Genomic DNA, 23464 nt, shown 5'->3' on the forward strand with positions numbered 1-23464 from the left:
GAATTTATTCCAAATATATACATGTTTCCTCTTCCTTTTACCTAATAGCTGGAAGGCAGTTCAGTAAAGAGGAATAGATCCTTTTCCAATAATAAGATCTTGCTTTGGGTTTCATAAAAATTAGACACGGTAGATATATTCCACTACATTTTAGAAAAATTTCCCACTTCAGACTTTTTAAAAAATTACAATAAAATATAGGGACTTCCCTGGTGGTCCAGCAGCTAAGGCTCCATGTGCCCAATGTAGGGAGCCCAGATTCGATCCCTGGTCAGGGAACTAGATCCCTCATGCCACAATTAAAGATCCCGCATGCGGCAACGAAGATCCTGTGTGCTGCAACTAAGACCTGGCGCAGCCAAATAAATAAATAAATATTTTTAAAAAATTACAGTAAAATATACAAAACATAAAATTTATTTTAATCATTTAAGTGTACAGTTCAGTGGCATTAAGTACATTCACGTTGTTGTGCAAGTATCACCACTATCCACCTCCAGAACTTTTTCATCTTCCCAAACTGAAACTCTGCTCTCATGAAACAATAATTTCCCATTCCCCTCCTCCCAACACCAGCCCTTGGCAACCACCATTCTACTCCCAGACTACTTTTGGACTCGGTTTCTCTTTGACTTAATACAAGAAAGTGTCCATTGCTGACTAGTGGGATTGCTTCTATATCTGCAGGCCTTCTTGCATATATGTGATTGAGTTTATTGTAAGAAAGGTAAGAGAAAATGGGGTGGGAGAAGAAAAGAGGTGGAGACAGCTGGATAAGGATTTTCACATGGGGCCTCCTATCCACAGGCCTCAGCAGCCCTGCCATGGATCCGCCCGATTCTTTCGCATCAAGAAGTTGATCTTGCGAGCCATTTCCATGTTGTAGATTCGCCGGCAGGTTTCATAGCTTTCCCTCTGTCGCCGGCGGCAAGGCTTCTCGTAGTATCGCCGTCGCTTTATGTCCTCAATGAGCCCATCCATGGTAAGGATTCTGTATAAAGACAGGAAACGAAGTTAGAGGCTTAGGCTCATTATTGTTCTTTTCCAGTTTCACAATGATTAGAAGTCAATTGACCAAATAACTGGTGTCTGTAAGAATGGTGTGAAATGGTGACAATACAGCATTAACTGCCAACATATAGAGGACAGGCACCAAAGAGTAATATGTGGGGAAATAAAAAGGCAATTAATTATATAGTCCTTGCTCTTGGGGAGTTTATAGTCATGGTCATGTTCTCAACCTTTTTTTTCTTCTACCACAACACACCTGAGGGATATGGCACAGTCCCAAAAGAACAGTGGCTCCCTATGGCAGTGAGTCTCAACCAAGGGGCCATTTCAGAATTTTCAAATGGGGTAAGTCATTTGCAGTAGGAAAAAATAACTAGGGGTGATTCCTACGTGGTCCTTAGTGGAGAATGTAGTGCCACCCCTACTGTGTTTAAGAGCTGATGCAGCTGAGGTCTGTAAGTCTGAGAAATATCTGGGCCCACTTAATACAGGGAAAGAAGAGGCCCTTATCACACCAGTGACACAAATGGGAGCATTAAAATAACAGCCTCAACCATCATTTTTCCATGTACCACATGCTCCAACCACACTACTTTACTGACTACTCCCTGAACACACATTAATACCAAGTCCTTACTCACGCTGCTTCCTCAGCCTAGAATGCCATCCCCAACCTGTAGCTGCCAACCTGAGATTTTCCACATCTTTTTGATGCTAAATCCAGATGCCATCTCTCCACAAAAGCTTTCTCATCTTCTTAGAGAAAATAATTTATTTTGTTGTATACCTATTTAGAGATTATTTCATTTTGCCATTCTGTTAGTTATTTATACAAATGTCTCCCTCATTAGACTAATAACCCCTGAAGGCAGAAACCGTATTTTATTAATCTTAATTTAGTTCAATTTGTTTTTTTCCTGCCCACCTAATTCCTTACAACACGGTTTCTCTTGGATTCATAACACGCTTAACTCAAACTAACCTCTTTGTTCTCACTGAGCCAAGAGGACACGGGGGGTTATTCTATAACCTACCTTATCCCTGGGCTCCTGAGAGCTCTGGCTCCAGTCTGCAACTTGTCTCTCCCTCTCAACCCATCATCAGTTGGTCCTGAGGAGGTCTGGAGGCACCTGCTGCTACTGCCCTCCATCCTGGCACTGTTTGCATGACCCCATTCCTGCCTACCCTTTCCTTTCATTACATGTAAAAAGTAAGTCAAAAACACAATTGGAGGTAGAGAAATTGAGACATGGCTATTATAACTGGAAGGGGGACAGCAGAAGGAAATAAAAATAAGAGAAACTACCAGCTACTTCTGCTCAGTGGGAAACACTATTTATTGCTGGTATGTTATACCAAAAGCCCAAGATAACAATAATAGATTGAACATGTACTTGAAAAGATTTGAGCTTTGGGTACATTACAAATGTGAATAGACATGGGAACCACTGTCCTTTGGGATCCTCTCCTAGGCTCCTGCTGATTTGTAAGATCAGTTTGTCTAGGTTTTAGTGGCAGGGAGATGGGAGGCAAGGGAATTGTTGCCAACTCCCAGAAGTGGGAGGAGTAGATAATTCAGGTTCTGCTGAAAACACAGTCATGCCCAGAAGTCATGTGGATCCAACACTAGAGTTGTACAATAGAAAAGTAGGGCACCAGGGGACTTCCCTGGTGGCACAGTGGTTAAGAATCTACCTGCCAGTGCAGGGGACACAGGTTCAATCCTTGGTCCAGGAAGATCCCACATGCCACGGAGCAACTAAGCCCGTGTGCCACAACTTCTGAGCCTGCGCTCTAGAACCCGTTAGCCACAACTACTGAGCCCATATGCCACAACTACTGAAGTCCATGCGCTGTAGGACCCACGTGCCACAACTACTGAGCCCACATGCTGCAACTACTGAAACCCACGCGCCTAGAGCCCGTGCTCCACAACGAGAAGCCACCGCAATGACAAGCCCACACACCGCAATAAAGAGTAGCCTCCACTCGCCGCAACTAGAGAAAGCCTGCGCGCAGCAACGAAGACCCAATGCAGCCAAAGAAAAGTAGGGCACCAAAGACTCAGTATCTTGGCCCACAAAAGGGTCTCCATTGCTGGCTTTCTTCCTAATTTACCCTTAACTGTTGGTATCCCTCCAGATTCTGACTGTAAACCTCCTCCTTTTTGGTTCTCCATGATTCCCTTAAACTTTACCATGGGCTTCAACCCTGTGCACAATGGAATCATTTCCTGAAGAGCCTTTAAAAAGTATTCATGCCTGGGCTTCCCTGGTGGCGCAGTGGTTGAGAATCCGCCTGCCAATGCAGGGGACACGGGTTCGAGCCCTGGTCTGGGAAGATCCCACATGCCGGGGAGCAACTGGGCCCGTGAGCCACAACTACTGAGCCTGCGCGTCTGGAGCCTGTGCTCCGCAACAAGAGAGGCCACTGCAATGAGAAGCCTGCGCATCGCAACAAAGAGTAGCCCCCGGTCGCCGCAACTAGAGAAATCCTGCACGCAGCAGCGAAGACCCAATGCAGCCAAAAATAGATAAATAAAATAAATAAATTTATAAAAAATAAATCAGATTGTGTACTCTGATGTTAAAAAATCTTTCCCAGTAAATAAAATAGTCTAAGCCAGTGGTTCCCAAACTTGTTTGCACATTAGAATCACTTGGGGATCTTTTAAAAATTCCAACTAAGTCACAAGTGGGGAGGGACATGGGCAGGGTTTGTTAAGTTCCCTAGGTAATTGCAATGTGCAGATAAATTTGGGAACCACTAGTCTAAGCTCAAAGTCCTAAACAATTGAGCTTCACCCTCTCGCTCTAGCTTTATCTTTAATAACTTGCCCTAAAAAGCCTACGTCTAGTCATATTGAACTAGGTGTTTTCCAAACACACTACACATCTATTTTTTACATTTGTTCATGATGTTCGCTGAGAATATGATTCCTTTCTTTTTCTGTTTTATGAAAGGCTATTTATTCTTCAAAGGCACAAATCAATGGATAACGACATTTATAAACTGGTCCAGGAGATATTAATCACTCCTTCCCTCTGTTCCCAACGCACAGCGGTTCTCAAACTTTGAGACTCATGCAACAGTCACCTGTAAAACTTGTTAAAACACTGACTGCTGTGCCACCTCGTTTCTGATTCCATAGGTCTAGGGTGGGGCCCGTGAATCTGCATTTCTAACAAGTTCCCAAGTGATTTTGCTGCTAATGGTCCAGGGAGAACCAATGCCACAGTACACACTTTTTTTTTTTTTTTTTTAATTTTATTTATTTATTTATTTATTTATGGCTGTGTTGGGTCTTCGTTTCTGTGCGAGGGCTTTCTCCAGTTGTGGCAAGTGGGGGCCACTCCTCATCGCGGTGCGCGGGCCTCTCACTATCGCGGCCTCTCTTGTCGCGGAGCACAGGCTCCAGACGCGCAGGCTCAGTAATTGTGGCTCACGGGCCCAGCTGCTCCGTGGCATGTGGGATCTTCCCAGACCAGGGCTCGAACCCGTGTCCCCTGCATTGGCAGGCAGATTCTCAACCACTGCGCCACCAGGGAAGCCCAGTACACACTTTTAAAGCACTGATCAGACGGTATTATATTTAGTCATGTTTGGTTTTTTAGTTTTTAAAATCTCCCTTACTGGGTTGTGTGCTTTCTAAGGTTAGAGATTAAGTCTTTCATTTTTGCATTTAATATAATACTTGGCAAAGAGCAAATATCAGTAAATGTATGACAAATCCTCTTGGTGACTGACAAATGTCTACAGCTCAAGGGATTAAGTTACTTTCTAACAGACACAGTTCTTGGGAATATTAGCTCAGAAGGCCTCAATATTACCTTTACTAAAATGGCACATTAGACTTTAGATAGCATTTTCATATCCATGATCCTAATCATTATCCTATGAAACTGATTAAACAGGTAATGTCATCTTTTTTTTTTTTTTGGCCGCACCACGCGGCATGCGGGATCTTACCACTGGACCACCAGGGGAGTTCCCGTCGTCTCTTTACAGATTAGAAAACTGAAGTTTAGAGAGGCTGACCTGCCCAAGATCACAAAATGGAGCTAGCAGTAGAATTCAGGTCTTTAGTGCAGTGCTCTATAATAGCACTCTGCTTCTCAAACAAAAACCACTGAGGTTTGAAAGACAAATTACTGCGGTGCCCATGGGCAAAGCGAAAAATGAGGGAGGAAAGAGCTGGGCCAGGCTCCTTAATTAGAGTAAAAAGATGCAAGCCAAGAAGACATGGCACACTAAGGGAAAAGAATTGATCCAAACAATTAAGTATTTATTTCTGTCTAGACCTTGTTTACTGCTATTTAATGAAGGCCACTTTTTGGACTAGAGACTAGTATATTAGAGAAAAAACAGAAAAAAAAAAGTGCCTGAAAGGGAAAGACTGGAAATATAAAAAGGGCAAGGAGACTGGATTTGAGGAGAGACTATGAAAAGAACAGAGACCCTAGATATGACTTCACCTAGGAAGAAGAGCCTACTGGAATGACAAAGACAGTTTAAAGTAGTATGAAAGAAAACAGCAAAAGGACGAGGAGTTTAGAAACATACTCAGGTATCCTACTGGAGTTTCAAAAGGGTTCTGAAACAGAAGTGATCATCTTACCAAGTAAGTGCCTGTGTGGTCAGGCAGAAAAGACAGACAAGAAAAAAGTACCAAAGGAATATAAGAGTAGAGGAGGGGAAAAAAATGAAAAGATCGGTGGCCCCCAACATAATGATGGGGTTGCTAAATGGTGTTCCTTGGATGGTTCTATTTCCAAAACACAAACCAAATAAATTCCAAGGTGCCAGGTGAGGATCTCCTTCCTTACCTTGCACTTTCTAGGTATCCTGAAAAAGCACAGATTATCTTCAAATGTTCCAGAATCCCTACAGTAGAGGCATCTACTCAACTCATTTCTAATAAAGGATGTAGGAAGAGTTTTGTAGAACTCATGAAGTAAACAGGGTGTTACTAATGATGCTTCTGCTTTCACAGGTAGTTCAAGGACTAGTCAACCAAGAGGTTTAGAGTAAACAGATCAGCCTGGAGTTTGGGCACCTGGCAACCTAACATTTAAGGAGAACTTAGCTGCCAGTTCAACAGATTATGTAAAAGGAGCTGAGCTGCCTGGGCTGGGGAATTTGGGGGTGGCAGACTCACATGTCAGTGTAGCCAGCCTACATCAGGATCAACATGTACACAGAAGAACTCAATGGGCCCAGAAGCTCACCTACCAGGAATAAAAGGGGTCGACTGGGCATGCTTCCAGTGTGCTTGCCTTTCTTTACTTGGGCGCCAGCCAATCAGGCAGGGCTTCCTAGCGACCCCCACTCTCCATCTCTTCATCCCAGGGCACCAATGGGGGCCCTTGGTTATATAAAAAGCATTTTGTGGTGGTCTCACTGTGCAGACACATAGGCTGTTTCCTTTATAAGACTACATCTGTGCTCCAAACATGCTAAAGCTTTAACCACCCTCTCCTCTCATTTGCTCTCATACCTATTGTTGTAATTAGACCGCAGAACATGCAACTTATTTTTAAACTACCAACTATCAGAAAGCTGAGAGAAACGAGGAGAAGCCTGGGATTTAAGAGAGATATACAGAAAAGGCAGCTAGAGGACATTATGGAAAACCAGAGGAAAAGAAGTAAAGTGTCAGAAAATACTGTGTTTGGATGGACTTGGAAGGCATTATGCTTAAGTGAAATAAGTCAGATAGAGAAAGACAAATACTGTATAATCTCACTTATATGTGGCATCTAAAAAATACAATAAACTAGTGAAAATAACAAAAAGAAGCAGACCCACAGATAACAGAGAACAAACTAGTGGTTACCAGTGGGGAGAGGGTAGGGGAGGAGCAATATAGGGGTAGAGGATTAAGAAGTACAAACTATTAGGTATAAAATAAGTTACAAGAGGAATTCCCTGGCGGTCCAGTGGTTAGGAATCACCACTTTCAATGCCAGGGCCCAGGTTTGATCCCTGGTCAGGAAACTAAGGTCTCCAAAGCTGCACAGCACAGCCAAATAAATAAATAAATAAGCTACAAGAATATACTGTACAACGTGGGGAATATAGCCAATATTTTACAATAACTATAAATGGAGTATAACCTTTAAAAAATTGTGAATCACTATATTGTACACCTGTAACTTATATAATATCATACAGTAACTATACTTCAATACAAGAAAAAAAAGGGCTTCCCTGGTAGCTCAGTGGTTAAGAATCCGCCTGCCAATGCAGGGCACACGGGTTCAAGCCCTGGTCCAGGAAGATCCCACATGCTGTGGAGCAACTAAGCCATGTGCCACAACAACTGAGCCTGCGCTCTAGAGCCTGTGAGCCACAACTACTGAGCCTGAGTGCCACAGCTACTGAAGCCTGTGTGCCTAGAGCCCGTGCTCTGCAACAAGAGAAGCCACCGCAATGAGAAGCCCGCGCACCTCAACGAAGAGTAGCCCCCGCTCACCTCAACTAGGGAAAGCCCACATGCAGCAACGAAGACCCAACGCAGCCAAAAAATAAATAAAAAAAAGAAATTAAAAAAAAAAAAAAATGAAACAAAAAGAAAACACTGGGCTTCCCTGGTGGCTCAGTGGTTAAGAATCCACCTGCCAATGCAGGGGACATGGGTTCGAGCCCTAGTCCGGGAAGATCCCACACGCCATGGAGCAACTAAGCCCGTGAGCCACAACTACCGAGCCTGCACTCTAGAGTCCGTGAGCCACAACTACTGAAGCCTGTGCGCCTAGAGCCTGTGCTCCGCAACAAGAAGCCACTGCAATGAGAAGCCTGTGCACCACAATGAAGAGTAGCCCCCGCTCCCCGCAACTAGAGAAAGCCCACACGCAGCAATGAAGACCCAGTGTAGCCAAAAATAAATAAAATAAATAAATTTATAAAAAAAAGAAAGAAAATACTGTGTTTACTGTGTCTGACAGACTGACAGATAGGAAGGCTGGGACACTCCAGAACCAACCTGCTCACATTTGGATGCTTAAAAGTCCTTGCCTATCCTAAGAACGAAATATTTGTTCACTTTTTTCTCCTGAGGCTAAAATACAATTTAAGGATATATATCTAACACTCCAAGGTAAAAAGGAACATAAATGCAGCTTCCTAAAGAATAAATCTACATTGACAAAATACATATCCTCCCCAAAGATTATAAAAATCACTGCCATAATACTTGCTCCAAGCTGGCTTCTTCCAACCACGCACTTCTTGCACTGTTTTCCTGGATAACCTTAGTCACAAAGTTTGAATTTTCCAAATTCATAAGGAAGCCTAAAACGAGATCACACGTCAGGCCCTGAGTGTCTGGGACCAGAATTTCTTTTTTTTTTTTCTGCCTAACCATGCCTCTCCTTTCTGATCAAATTCTTTTCTTTTTCAGCAATGTAAATTGTTTTTCCCCCCAAATCTATTCGTATGTTGGTGTTTTAATCCCTGAAGTGAGGAAAAAGTAATACCACGTTTCTTACCTAGGATACTTGATAGAATGCCAAGGGTACTATCCAAAGACAGAAATCTCTGGATAAATTCAATGCATCTGCCTGGAGGACCAACTTTAACTACAGTGGAGGTGGGGGTGCTAGCCCTAAAACAAACGTAAAGACAACAAATAAAAATCACCTAAAATTTTGATTAAAAAAAAGAAATTCCATGTTTGCTTGTGGTGGAAGAACCCCTTATAGTTCCTTCACTCTCCTCTCCTGTTAAGTATACTTCAGTGGAAAGGTTTGACAAACACTAAATTTAGGGAGTGACGGAAGATAAAGGAACATTTATATTCATTAAGTAGACATTTATTGAGAGCTTTCTATGCACCCGACACTTCGGTAAATGCAAGGGATATACAAATGAAAAAGCATAGGTCTCTACCCTTAAGACTATTAAAATCCTAGCTGAATATTAAAATCTCATGAGACATTGTAAAAAATGCTGCTGGAAAAAAAAAAAAAAAAAATGCTGCTGGTCAGACGCCACCACCGAGAGATTGATTTAGTCTCAGGTTGGGCCCTGACATAAAGAGGGTTTCTGTTTTTTGTTTTTTTTTTTAAATAAAGATTCCCCCAGGTGATTGGCAGCAGGGTCAAAAACCACACAGCATTATACTGACCAGTTTCCTGCTGTTTCTGACTAAAATAAGCATTTCTACCCAGGAAAAAAGTATGCATAAACTGCAATTCACCTATAAAAAGAGAATCTTAAAAGTATGGGGCTCTTGTTTAACAAAAAGGAGGAAGGAGGGAAGAAGAAAGGAAAGAAGGAAGAAATCAATTTAGAGATATTTGAAAACAGATTCTCAGGAACAAGAAGGTATGAGATAGTACTAGGCCAGGCCAGATGACAGAAGGTATCCAAACACACCTCACCTTCTGTCATTTATTTCTTTTTTTCTCACCTACACCCACTCCACACCTGGGATCAGGAAAGATTTTCAGATAAAATGAAAAAAAAAAAAAAAGAAAAAACAGGAAAAGCAAAACCCTCATGTTGCTTAAATAAAAAGGTATTTGCTAAATTAGGATTTCATAAGAGGCGGAGATACAGAGATTTGTTTCCAGGTTAATTAGAACAATCCCAGGCAAAAAAATAGCGGAACAGTCTTCTCTCAGAAGGTGAGTTGGCCTTATGCTTTCTGCAGACTTGGCATCAATAGAGAGATGATCAACTCCTTTAGGCAGGAAGTTAGAAATATTTTGTTTTTCAGGTTTTAAATTTTTATAAGTGGAAATGGGGGATGAGGGAGCAGTGTATACAGAGGGAATAAATGCTGTTATTTCAAAATGAGATTAGCATTAGCATATAGAGAAGAAGCCTTGGTTGGAAAGTATCAGCGTGTATAGGAAAAGTCATTCCAATACCAGTAGCCAACTAGAGCCTCAGGACAAAATAAAGCTAAATTATTTTCTCATTTTTTCACCTCCAGGCCACCTTGAGCATAACTTGATGATCAGGGAGCATAAGAGAAAAAACAGTTAAAGCAAACTGTCAATCTCTCAAAACAAATGAATAAACAAATCACCCACAAAGTAAAACCAAAAGGGTAAAAACTCCCTTACATTTACTTCCAAATTATGATAATAGCTAACACATAATGCCTACTATGTGCCAAGCACTGTCCTAAGCAATTTATTTATATTACTAACTTAATCCTCCCATCAACCCTATGAGGTGGGCACTATTAGTAGTTCCATTTTACTGAAGAAACGGAGGCAGAGACATTAAGTAGCTAATCACAGATTATGAGGCCAAAAAATGGCAAAGCAGGGATCTGAACCAGTCAGCTGGCTCTGTGCTCTAAACCACTAAGTTATGCTGCCTCATTTATGTGAGAAAACTATTTTCAGGCCTGGCTTTGGTCAAAAGTATTAAAGTTGTAGCTACTTTCTTTCTTTCTTTCTTTTTTTGGCCTTGTGGCCATGCAGTGCAGCATGTGGGATCTTAGTTCACGCCCCCACCCCCCCCACCCCCAATCGTGCCCCCTGCAGTGGAAGGGCACAGTCCTAACCACTGGACTGCCAGGGAATTCCCTGTAGCTACTTTCTTGATACAACTGTAAGAAATGGTTCAATAAATAATGCTGCACAAATTATTTTTTGGTTCTTCATCAGAGTAGTTAATTTCCTAAAAACAAAATTCTTGCTTTTCTGTTATTCTTTAAGAATAAAAGAGGTGAGGGGAGCTAAAGCTGAGCCTTTGGAAATTTGTTTTACCATCAGGTTAACAGCTGCCCTTTGACATCCCTTAACAATACAAACATCACAGTCACCCTAGTTAGAAGACCCATCTAAATCCACCAAAATAAATCATACAGAAAAAAATTTGGGATTCCCTGGCGGCCCAGTGGTTAGGACTCTGCGCTGGCACTGCAGGGGGCCCAGGTTCGATCCCTGGTCGGGGAACTAAGATCCTGCAAGCTGCACTGCACAACCAAAAAACAAACAAACAAACAAAAAACTTACAGGAAGAGGTCAGAAGAAGGGTGAGGTAATCTACAAGACTTCCTTTCCCCAAATTCAGCATTTCATCTCACTAGCTAATTCACTTCAGATTCTATAAAGACATTCACTTGGTGCTTCCAGTATATGGGCAGAGAAAGATCATTAGACATCTCAACCCTCCCACAGACATGCCACTTAAAGGTCTGAAATAGGAGAGTAGGGAATGAGCAGCAATACAAAAACATGAAATAGGATTATCTTACTGCCCTGTACTTAACTGATTATCTTTACTTTCAACGCAAGTGAAAATGCAGAGGGAAAAGCTTCTGCCCAAGGATATGACTGGCATGCACAGTCCTTGAAAGTAAAGAGGCTGACCCAAGACCAGATCCTTTTAAAAGACATACAAGTCATCCTCAGCCTGCAACTGCTTCTCAATTACATAGCTTCTGACAGCATCTTTGTCCTCATTTACTATGGTCTTCTGCCATCCAGCCCTCCATACCTAGAACTCTTTGCTTGGATAAGAATTGGTTCTCTTTCATTTACCTTCTCAGTCCCCAAGAACCCCACTTATATTTAAACCCAATCAAATACGGATTCTTAACTGGAGAGTGACTGCCATAGGTCTCTCCATTTCCAGAGAAACTAGTCAATAATGTAGGAACAGAGCAAAGAACACTGCACTAGAAAAATGTGATTTATGCTTCTTTCCACCATTCAACAATTGTAACCCAAGGAATGTAACTTCATCTCCCTAGGCTTCTCTTACTTCTGACATAAAGCTACCACCTTAGTGGCCTTAAGGCAGAGGACCAGCTCATATATTAACATCTCTTTCATATAATTATTTGATAATTCAACTCAACTAGCATTTGTTTCTCCAAACTCTGCTTCACTGGGGAGAGAAAATGATAAATGAAAGTCAAAATCCTTACAACTAGTGATAAGGGAAGCTTAAGGAACTATTTTCTTGAGAAACCACAACTCTGAGGCGTTCTTTATTAGAGTCATTCTACACCTCTTACCCTAGCATTCAAAACCTTTCAATACAGCTCCTCCACTCCAGCCAGTTCATTTCCATCTTCATGTTTTTGCTTGTGTTAACCTTTTTCTGAACCTGTAACACTTTTCTATCTCTCGCTTGCTTCTCTAAGATCCCAAATCTGAGTTCATCTTTTCCATTTGCCTTGTCCCATACCAATCCCTCACTCAGCTTTTTATATATCATGTACTATGTTTTCGCTTACTAGCAATTTATAACTTGATTTTCCCTTTGGGCTCTTTTTAAAGTCTTGGATAGAATTCAGGTTCATTATCAAAGGAATGACTGCTGATAAGTAAGCCTCACAGTTAGGTTTGGGAAAGAATTTCATTTTTAATATAGTAAACTGAGGGTCTGAGAAGTTTCAAGGCTGTGAACACCTGGGCTGGCACTGGTTTGAGACAACCTACGACAGGGGAAGTGAGAGAATAACCACCGCACTTCTCAAGAGTTGGTCTAGGCATGATTCTGGTCCCTAACCAGTTACCTGTTTAGGGTCCTGTATGCACCTTCCACGTTCCCTTCCTGTACCATCACAGTCCTGGCAATGAACTTCAAATGTTTTGCCATGACCTTGGATTTAAGTCTTCAGTCTGCAGGACCTAAAGTATGACGGAGAAAGGGGCAGTAAAGTATAAAGACCAGCTAATAAAGAGACACAACAGAATACACAACGACGTAGCTTATTCAGGGCCTGGAAATGCAACGGGCTCTGGAACATGCGCGACAGGGGCACGTGCAAGTCCTCATGTCCTAGAAAGTATACGCGACTTGTTATCAAGAGTCGCCCGATCTCTTTGCCAATACAAACCCTACCATAGGGAAGAAGACAGACGGTAGCAGGGCGTCCCCATGGAGATTTATCTGGCCGGTCACGGGAGACCGGGACGCGCCGCAGGCGCCCCCTCTCCCTCCCAACTACCGCTCCTCGTCCCAGGACGGTTTGGGGTGGGAGTCGGGAACACAGTCTCTCCGTGCTTGGAAGGGGGGAATCGCGAGGAACCGCGCCCTCCCGCCACACCCGCCTCACTTTATCCTACCCCCGCACAAGGTCCTCACCCCTCAGCGCCCGGCCGACTGGAAGCCCGCCCCGACCGGAAGCGGAAGTTGCGTGTTCTCTAGCGCCGCGCGAAGACAACGAGGCTGAAAGGGAAATGAAGCTACGTGGAAACCATGGCAACCGTCCTTCTGGCCGGGGTTGGCTGTTTCTCTAATCCTCCTCCACCACCGCCAACCCCCGGGTCTGGACTCAACACCTGACAAAGCGAAATACTTGTTGCCTTAAATTCCGCCCTAAGCAGACTCCTCGCTTTCTCGTGGAGTCGCCGTCTTTCGGCCTCAGAGGTCAGCCCGATTCCGTACCACTTAATCCTATTAAATCTTTTTTTTTCAATTGAAGTATAGTTGATTTAAAATGTGGTGCCAATCTCTGCTGTAATCCTATTAAACCTTAAATAGATGTTTAATCCATTTCTTTTTCTGGAAGGAAAATAAGAAAAATAGGCGAAGCTTCCTGAGCATGCTTCCTGTTTTCGCCAAGGACAGATTCCTTGAGATCTTTTCTCCGGATGGAAAAGAGCTTTACCCCCTCATCTGCCTGAAAACTAAGGGAAAAAAATGAAATGAACATACTATCAGATTCCTATAACATTACCTTCTCAGACATTTCACTAAATAAAGTGAAATCACTGAAGAAAGAATTGGGAGGGTCTTCCCTGGTGGTGCAGTGGTTAAGAATCCGCCTGCCAATGCAGGGCATACGGGTTTGAGCCCTGGTCTGGGAAGATCCCACATGCCGCGGAGCAAATAAGCCCGCGCCTAGGGCCGGTGCTCTGCAACAAAAGAAGCCACCGCAATGAAAAGCCCGTGCACCACATCAAAAAGTAGTACCCCCTCGCCTCAACTAGAGAAAGCCTGCGAGCAGCAACGAAGATCCAACGCAGACAAAAATATAAATTAAAAAAAAAAAAAGAATTGGGAAACACCTGCAAGATTTAAAATCAAAGACTCTTTTATGTCAGCTTCTATCCCATTTGTCTCCTAGTGACACTTAGTATAAACAACTCCTTTTTTATTTCTTCCTCATTGTGGAAACAGCTTTCCTTTTATTTTATTCGTATGTTACTTCTACATATATATCATTTTATGGTTATTCACATATGTTCGGATCTACTGTAAGTGGCTACTGGAAAACAGTAGGGAAAGGCACAGAAGAAAGTAGGTCCCAACCAGGTACTTGTGTAATAAGATTCTTTGGCTACCTCCCCTAAAACACAGAGGCACATACACACACACAGATGCATCCTCATCAATTATGCTAATAGAACTCACACAAAAACTGAAGCCCTGGACTTCCTTGGTGGCGCAGTGGTTGAGAATCCACCTGCCAATGCAGGGGACATGGGTTCGAGCCTTGGTCTGGGAAGATCCCACACGCCGCAGAGCAACTAAGCCCGTGCGCCACAACTACTGAGCCTGCGCTCTAGAGCCTGTGAGCCACAACCACTGAGCCCACGTGCCTAGAGCCCACGCTCTGCAACAAGAGAAACCACCACAATGAGAAGCCCACGCACCACAAGGAAGAGTAGCCCCCGCAACTAGAGAAAGCCTGCGCACAGCAACGAAGATCCAATGCAGCCAAAAATAAATAAAGATAAATAAATAAATAAATTTATTTTAAAAAACATCTAGAAACAAAAAAACAAAAAACCCCTGAAGCCCGCCTTAGAGTAAGCCAGGTTCAAAGTACCAAAATAGAGCTAGACTGGGACATGATTATGCTTATCAACAAACTTTTATTGAATGCCTACTTTGTGTCATGCCACTGACTCTTGGACTACCAAAAGACAGTAAGTAGCCATAAAAGATAAATAGTAAAACAAGGTAGCATATATTGAATGCAAAATAAATTATATAGGCAGCAGCATAATATAGTGTAAAGCACTGGATTGGAAGTCAGGAGATCTGGATTCTACGCAAATTCTGATACTGAGGCATATGACCTTGAACAAGTCACTTAAACCAGTAGTCTACAAAGTACTGCCTACCGGTCAAATCCAGCTCCACGCTTGCTTTTGTAAATAAAACTTTATTGGAACACAGCTGTGCTGTTTGTTTATATATTAGGTATAGCTGCTTTGGGCTACAACAGCAGAGTTGGGTAGTTGCAGCAGAGATGTATGGCCCACAAAGCATATATCTATCTGGCTCTTGCTGACCCCTGACTTAAACGCTCAGTCTATTTCCTCATTTGTAAAATGGAACTAATATCTGCTGTCAATCACACAAAATTCGTCATGGGAATCAAATGGGATAAAATATAAAAATACTTTGAAAGAAAAGAAGAGGAAAAGTAGCATTTTTGAGAACCTACAATATACCAAACCTTGTACTAAGCAGTTTATGTACCTGATTTCATTTAATGGAGTAAAGGGCCAAAGACTAAGCATATATATCTTTAATGGAGTGAATAATTGGGAGAAGGACTTGAGTTAGTCATTGAAAGAAGGGTAGGGCTTAGTTAACATAAGCAGGAAAGGCTGGGCAAGGTGAATGGCATGAACAAGAGTTTAGAGGCAAAAAGGCTTACAGTGTTCAGGGCAAACAACAAAAACTAAAAACAAAAACCTGGAACAGAGGGATCATACAGGGGAGCAGAGGGAGAAACAGAGACCTTGACTAAAGGTTCTGGACTTTCTTCTCAAAATACCAGGGAGCCATTGAATAGGTAATGACATGCAAAACATTGTTCCAGGAAGATTAATCTTGTTATCAGTGAGAAGGGTTTAGAGGTAAGAGAGGCTATTGCTATAGTCAAGGTTTAGACCAGAGAGGTGGCAATGGAATGGATAGGAAGAAACAGATTTCAAGAGACATTCCAAATACAGAATAAAAGGGATTTGGTGATTAAATACACCACGTTTTAAGCCTAGTTATATAGAAAAATGATGGTACTGGGGCTTCCCTGGTGGTCCAGTGGGTAAGACTCTGTGCTCCCAATGCAGGGGGCCCGGATTCAATTCCTGGTCGGGGAACTAGATCCCGCATGCCACAACTAAGAGTTCGCATGCCGCAATTAAGAGTCCACACGCCACTAATAAAGAGCCCGCACGTGGCAACGAAGATCCTGTGTGCCGCAACTAAGACCCAGCGCAGCCTCAATAAATAAGTAATAAATAAATAAATAAATATTTTAAAGAATTAAAAGAAGAATGATGGTACCATCATTTACAGAAGAAAAAGAGGTTGTAAAAAGGCAGAACGGGACATCTCTAAAAGAAGGATAATAGTTTGATTGGTGAACACTATAAAAGGTACCAGACTGGAAAATGAGTTCTGTATGATACATTGTGTTGTCTTACACAAGCTACCTAAGTTTTCTCATCTATAAAATGAAGGGGTTGAATTAGATACAGATGGTACCCTCTTGGCTCTAAAATGCTGAAATTTTCAATGTTTTAGTGTTAGTAATAAGTAAATGGAACTGTCCAGCAAAAATGTAGACATTCAGTATGTCATCTCAGGGGAAAGACTGGGACTGGAGATGAAGCTTCAGAAGTCTTCTACTTGAGGCAATAATTAGAACCATGAAAGGAGATGAAACCTTGAAGTGAAGGAATGTAGTTAGAGAAAAGAGCCAAGGGCTGACTGAGACTAAGGGAACATGCATACTCTGGAGTGGGCAGAAGTGAGGCTATTAAGAGATATAGAAGTTGTTGCCAGATAGGTAAGAGGAGAATTAGGATAGCGTGCTGACATGGGATCCAAGGGAGGAGAGTTTCAGTAGGCATTACCAAGAGTGTCAAATGATACCGAGAGCATGGAGTACCTAGGCTTTGTAAAAGCCCCTGGATCTAGCTATTGACTGGATGGAAGCTACATTATAATACTTTAATTCTGTAAGATCTTCTTAGTGACTTAAGAAGGTGCAGTAGAGTGATAGCAGTGGACGCTAGGCTGCAAGAATTTAAGGACTGAGTGGTGGAAAGGAGTCAGAAAGAGTATGATTAGACTACTCTTTTTGGGGGGGGTTGTTTGTTTTTGTTTTTTAATTTTTTGGCTGCACTGCACGGCATGGGGGATCTTAGTTCCCCGACCAGGGATCAAACCCATGCCCACTACAGTGGAAGCACAGAGTCTTAACCACTGGACTGCCAGGGAAGTCCCTAGACTACTCTGTCAAGAATTATAGAGAAAAGATGAGAAAGAGGGCAATTGGGCTCAAGAGATATTTTCTTTTTTTAAAAATTATTTTTAAATTTATTTATTTATTTATTTTTGGCTATGTTGGGTCTTCATTGCTGCACGCGGGCTTTCTCTAGTTGCGGCGAGCGGGGGCTACTCTTCGTTTTGGCGTGCAGGCTTCTCATTGCGGTGGCTTTTCTTATTGCAGAGCATGGGCTCTAGAAGTGTGGGCTTCAGTAGTTGTGGCTCACAGACTCTAGAGCGCAGGCTCAGTAGTTGTGGCGCATGGGCTTAGTTGCTCCATGGCATATGGGATCTTCCTGGACCAGGGATCTAACCCGTGTCCCCTGTATCGGCAGGCAGATTCTTAACCACTGTGCCACCAGGGAAGTCCCTCGAGAGATATTTTCAAGAAGGGGGTACCTGATCATACTTGCGGGAGGAATAATTATTACTTGTAGGAGAACGAAAGAATAAATAATTCAGTAACAAATGGAAGTTACAAGGTAAAGAGGGCATAAGTGACTCAGCAAAAGTTCCAGAGGTGCAAGGTAATCAAAAGCACAACTGGAGAAGTTTGCCTTAGGGGGAGGGCATGTTGTCTGAAATAAAATGAGACAATAATTCACTGAGAACAGAGGACTTGAGAAACAGGTGAAAGACGCATAACTAGCTATGAGGAATATGCTAAGTAGCCAATATGCAATAACTAAAATGACTAAGTAGTCTGAAACACTGCCAAGGCTGGGAGAGGACATGGTTTTGATGGAAACTGTGACAAATCAGAAAGAGTAATACATGGAGAAGGGTAGATGTAGGTAAATTCACAGACTTCAGTTTTGCCCTTTGATGACACTGGGTAGCATACATTTAGCAGCTGCAGTTTTTTGAATAAGGAGGCCCAGCATCTGAGGGGACTTCCCATTCTGACAGTTCTGGGGCACTGCTTCCTCTTCAAAACTGGCAACCACAGTGGCTGTTCGGGCTTTTGTGTCCCTCCTCTGGCAGCAGTAGATTACATATGCATTTAGCCACAAGCCATCAACAGCTCCCAACAAAGCAAAGAGCTACCCCAGAGCAGTAGAACCTGCTAGTCTGGGCCAGCTGGAAGGTTACAAGAGTGAGAGACACAAACAGAAAGGTACTAGTCTCTGAGCCTGAATGAAAAAACAACCCAACTCTGAACCCTGTAACTGTCCCAAGGGTGTTCCCTAGGAAGATAGCAGCAGAGAGTCCCTTTTCCTTTCCCGCAGGACGTATATTGTCCCATCCAGACTTCTAATTTGGTGGAGCTCGGGTTCACAAACATTCCCATCCCCTTTCCTGCAGCTCAGAGGATAAATATTGGAATTCGAGGCAGAAGGTTTCAATTTCCCCCAGTCAGCAAACTGTTTAGGTATAAAATTTATTTAATCAGAAAGGATTTCTCTTCCCTCAACACAAATTCACACATTAACAGTTAAAAAAGTATATAGAGAGACATATATTTACACAAATTAGAAACTACAGTCTCAAGTCCTGCATTAGGGATTGAGAGGAGGGACATCAGGAGCAACAGAAGGGTGGCTTCTCATCTGTCCTAGGTCTCCCACGGTCATCTCTCTGGTCATGGTGGGTACACCAGGAGGGGATGGGGTACAGCTCCAGTCTGATGGCAGAGTTACTGGCAAATTGTGGCAACAAGGCCCCTCTCCAGAGAGTATCTTAGGATCACCAGGGATGACAGGAGATGCTGTAGTAGTAGATGGAACTGGAGTGGTTGGGGCTGAGTGGGTGAAGGGCCGTACTCCATGCTGGAGGAAAAGGATGACACCAATGCTGGTTCCAGTGCCTAAAGGACCATGGCTAAAGGAGATGGTACCTGGGGAACTGAGAGGGGGATTGCAAATTGGAGTAGTGTGGATCCAAGTGAGGTTCATAGCTGGCCATTCAGTGAGGTGCCAAGGCTGCTTTGGTTTCAATATTAGCTGTCCTAGCTGTGTCTGGTCCATCTTTTCCACAGAAAGTGCAGGAGAGGAAGCAGCTGGATAACTGTGGTGGCCTGGAGAATGCTAGGGAGGGGGAGAAAAGAGAAAAAATTATGTGAGAAAGCTTTCAGATTAACTCCACCTGGTTGCTTAAACATTTGCTTTCCTTGGGAACTCTGTAATGCTAACATACCTTGTTTTATGCAATAGATAATTTCCTGTCAGGCCATGATTAAGTAAAAGTTTTAATAACCAAACTGTACTTTCATTTATTTAACAAATTCTTGTACCACACACTATATAGGCACTGGCTATTCACATGTATACAAAATAAAACAAACAGTCCCATAGATTCTCACTATTTATAAACTGATTTATTTTAGAACTTCTTTCTAAAAAGTCTATTTTTAACTGGAATCATCATTTCCCAACTTCTGTATTTTAAGTTCTAATTTCCTATGTTGAGTTCCTTAAGAAGTGTAGATTAATATGCAGGCAAGATCCTCCTGCTTATGTTTATGTATTTATTTTTTAATTTTTAAAATAAATTTATTTCATTTATTTATTTTTTTGGCTGCCTTGGGTCTTCGTTGCTGCACGCGGGCTTTCTCTAGTTGCGGCGAGCGGGGGCTACTCTTTGTTGTGGTGCACGGGCTTCTCATTGCGGTGGCTTCTCTTGTTGTGGAGCATGGGCTCTAGGCGCGCGGGCTTCGGCAGTTGTGGCACTTAGGCTCAGTAAGTAGGTGTGGTTCACGGGCTCTAGAGCGCAGACTCAGTAGTTGTGGCACACGGGCTTAGTGGCTCTGTGGCATGTGGGATCTTCCCAGACCAGGGCTCGAACCCGTGCCCCCTGCATTGGCAGGCAGATTCTTAACCACTGCACCACCAGGGAAGTCCCCCTCCTGCTTTTTTTAAAAATTTATTTATTTGTTTATTTTTGGCTGCGTTGGGTCTTCGTTGCTGCGTGGGCTTTCTCTAGTTGTGGTGAGCGGGGGCTACTCTTCGTTGCGGTGCACGGGTTTCTCATTGCAGTGGTTTCTCTTGTTGAGGAGCACAGGCTCCAGGCACGCAGGCTTCAGTAGTTGTGGCACGTGGGCTCAGTAGTTGTGGCTCATGGGCTCTAGAGCGCAGGCTCAGTAGTTGTGGCACACGGGCTTAGTTGCTCTGTGGAATGTGGGATCTTCCCAGACCACGGCTTGAACCCATGTCCCCTGCGTTAGCAGGCAGATTCTTTTTTTTTTTTTTTTTGTTTCACACACACACACTGTATTTTATTTTTACAAGAGATAAATAGACTGACACCAAGCATTGTACATGGATGACCACAACAAAAGCAACAATGATAGCAGGCAGATTCTTAACCACTGTGCCACCAGGGAAGTCCCCTCCTGCTTATTTTTAAATCAATTATTCCCACAGCAGTTGAAAACAAGGACTGTCCATTAGCTACAGGAGACTTTCCTCTCCCTCTCATTTGAGTGCCCCCTACATACTCTATTATTTGAAGGCACAGAAAATAGGTCATTCCACACTAGATCTAAGAATCTTTTCAGGGACTTCCCTGGTGGTGCAGTGGTTAAGAATCCGCCTTCCAAGGCAGGGGACATGGGTCCAGGAAGATCCCACATGCAGCAGAGCAACTAAGCCCGTGCACCACAACTACTGAGTCCGCATACCACAACAACTGAAGCCTGTGCGCCTAGAGCCCGTGCTCCACAACAAGAGAAGCCACCGCAGTGAGAAGCCCGCGCACCACAACGAAGACTGGCATCCGCTCGCCGCAACTAGAGAAAGCCCGCGCGCAGCAACGAAGACCCAACGCAGCCAAAAATAAATAAAAAAGAATAAAAAAAAAAGAATCTTTGCAACACTCTCCTTATGGGTGCCCCATGGGTGCCTTCACCCCTCCCAGTGATGTACTTCTTGTGACCAGTCCTCAAAACCCATGCTTCCAGAGGGATACAAGGGTACTTGGGAAGGAGTAAAAAGAGGGAGAGGAAAAGGGGTTTAGGGGCAGCAGAAGAGAAAAGATTTGCAGAGAGAAGCTGAGGAATCTTCCTGCATGATTCATTTGTCCAGGTAAAAAGCATTCTGTATCTATGCAGAAAGCAGATAAGCTACAACATGAGGAACAGGGCTAAATTCCATGGAGTTCCTTGAAATGATCCAAACAAAATAGAACCCCAAAACACCTAGAAATCAAGACAATGAAGGAAGTTTAGGCATTCCCTTCCCTGAAAAGAAAACTTGTTGAAAAGATGAAAAGATCCAAAAGAAAATGGAAGAGGGAGGCCATTTCTGCGTGTCCACTTCATTTCTTTGGTTATTTCCCCACCTTTTCCTCAGGTTTATAAGTTCTCACCTTGGTCAGCTGACTACGCAATGATGACTTCTGGGCAGCTATATGAGGAAACCAAGTCTTTAACATTCCTTCTACCTGTAGCAGGGTTCCTAGATAACGCTCTCTGTGGGGGAAAAAAAAAAAGCCATTAGGTGTGAAAAAAGCAACAGGACAGGATTGGAGATAGCTCCTTTTTTATGAAGTACTGAGGAAAGAATCAAGAATCAAGAATCAATTACCCCATCTGTGGCTTCTGCAAAACACCTACTATGCGCTGGATCCTGTCCATTGCCACGCTCTGCTGGAAACTGCTCAATCCTGGGGTCAGGAAAGAGAAAGAGAGATCAAGGATTGAGATTCAAGAATTTAATCAGGTAAAGGAAAGACAGAAGGGCTTAAAATGGATTCACCTAAAGAAATTGTCACAGGAGAAAAAGGGAATCATCCAGGCCCCAAACAAAGACTTAAGAGAAATACACATTCAAAACATATTTTGAGAGACAGAGAGATGAATGTAGCTCAAATGAATACAAGTAATCAGATAACTACCTCTCTCAAATCGACCCATCTTCAGTCCATTCAGTAGGTCTGTGAGAGGGGGTATGAATCCTCGGAGCTCTTTACACTGTAGAAAAACAGGACAAAGGGTATGAGAAGACCAAGAACTGCCCACACCAGTACTTATTCTTCCATCTCCCAATCTGAGAGCCAATACTATCCTCATGGGGTCCTTACCAACCAACTGGGTGCTAAGCCACTTGGTCGTATCTCCTTTCCCCAGCTTTCTCTTACCTTCTGAGCAAACAGCAGGTCTCCTTCTGTGGTACAACCCTGGATGTTTAGACCGGTCTCCAATTCACCACCTCTTGATCTTTTGACCCCAGATCCTGACATAGAAGAAGCCAAGCCCCGCTGTTCCGAGTGAGATGCTGTAGGTTGCTTACTGGAAACCTTGGGTCGTTGCCTGCAGCGGATAGGACCAGGGCTGGGCCGAGAACCTCCCCTCTGACCAACAGTGTCTGGCCTGGGGCCATGAGCCCACTTGTCCTCCCTCTCACTATCGGAGGGGAAGCCAGAGTCACTGTTCACTGGGGAGGTGGAAAAAGAGGAATAAAGAGAGTAGGAAGAAACGCTAGATGGAGAATCCATAGGTTCAGAAGCAGGGGCTGGAGAGCAGCTCCCGGAGTGCCCAAACATCGGGACCTGCAACTGAAGAGCAAAGCGAGGGAGTTTGAAACCAGAATCTGAGTATTAGGAAAGGGACTGGGAGACTAGGGTGTACTGTCTGCGATCATAATATCTCTTCTCTCCCTCCCCAATATTACCTGTCTCAGGGACAATAAAAAAAGTCATCTTCCCCGCCTCCCCTCCTCCATTAAGAACCTGGATTGCCTCTCTGGCCTCCGCAGAGCAGCTCAGCCTGACACAGACTCTTTTCCCTCAGTTCAGAGTAAATATAATGATTTGACACCTTTCCCCGGTTCGCCTCTTCTGGTCTCATCCTGACGCCGCAGCGAGCCTCCCTACCTGAGATCACGCCACCGGCAAGCCGGAAATCTGCGGCACCCGAACCCACCTAGGGACCCGGCAGCAACCTCCCTCCTCTTGCCAATCTTTCTGACCAGGATCCCTGGGCCGGACCATCTCCAGTCGCGCCTGCCACGTGATGCGATCCCTCGCAATACCAATATCCGCGTTGAGTCCCTAAGCCCACTCCCACCGGGTCTGATCCTCCTGCGCGGATCGCTCCCTGACCTGAGTCTCCTCACCTGTGTCGGTCGGCTCAGCCCAGGGTGTCTCCAGCTCCTACTCCGACTCTCGGGTCAGGGCTACCCACCTCCGCCTCCCTCCCACTGGGTCCCGCCCCTTCCCCCTCCCAGACACGTGCAGCTCCGCACGTGCCTTCCCCCGGCGTACACAGACCTCGCACCCTCATTGGTTGTCTAGCCGGTGGCACGTG

The 23464-nt window shown here is 43.7% G+C and overlaps 2 protein-coding genes across 7 annotated transcripts; both read right to left on the bottom strand.

The window, feature by feature from the left end:
- Window positions 1-401: 401 nt before the first annotated feature.
- MRPS21 (mitochondrial ribosomal protein S21) lies at window positions 402-13177 on the bottom strand. Of its 4 annotated transcripts, none has more exons than XM_082362321.1 (3): window positions 13072-13177; window positions 12500-12614; window positions 402-991 (listed from the first exon to the last, which is right to left on the bottom strand). In XM_082362321.1, exons 2-3 carry the CDS (start codon window positions 12580-12582, stop codon window positions 811-813), a joined length of 264 nt encoding a protein of 87 aa, XP_082218447.1. In that variant the 5' UTR covers window positions 12583-12614; window positions 13072-13177; the 3' UTR covers window positions 402-810. The 4 variants fall into 4 exon arrangements, with proteins under 4 accessions (XP_082218447.1, XP_082218448.1, XP_082218450.1 ...); XM_082362322.1 differs by having other exon boundaries at window positions 13053-13125; XM_082362324.1 differs by having other exon boundaries at window positions 13043-13095.
- A 5410-nt stretch (window positions 13178-18587) lies between these two features.
- Window positions 18588-23386, bottom strand: CIART (circadian associated repressor of transcription). Of its 3 annotated transcripts, none has more exons than XM_082361913.1 (6): window positions 23274-23386; window positions 22297-22713; window positions 22054-22129; window positions 21744-21822; window positions 21526-21628; window positions 18588-19247 (listed from the first exon to the last, which is right to left on the bottom strand). In XM_082361913.1, exons 2-6 carry the CDS (start codon window positions 22699-22701, stop codon window positions 18720-18722), a joined length of 1191 nt encoding a protein of 396 aa, XP_082218039.1. In that variant the 5' UTR covers window positions 22702-22713; window positions 23274-23386; the 3' UTR covers window positions 18588-18719. The 3 variants fall into 3 exon arrangements, with proteins under 3 accessions (XP_082218039.1, XP_082218041.1, XP_082218040.1); XM_082361915.1 differs by having other exon boundaries at window positions 22297-22592; window positions 23274-23347; XM_082361914.1 differs by lacking the exon at window positions 23274-23386 and adding an exon at window positions 23081-23267.
- Window positions 23387-23464: the final 78 nt, after the last annotated feature.

Source organism: Balaenoptera borealis, assembly GCF_965194805.1.
Source record: "Balaenoptera borealis genome assembly, chromosome: 1".
Lineage (NCBI taxonomy): Eukaryota > Metazoa > Chordata > Mammalia > Artiodactyla > Balaenopteridae > Balaenoptera > Balaenoptera borealis.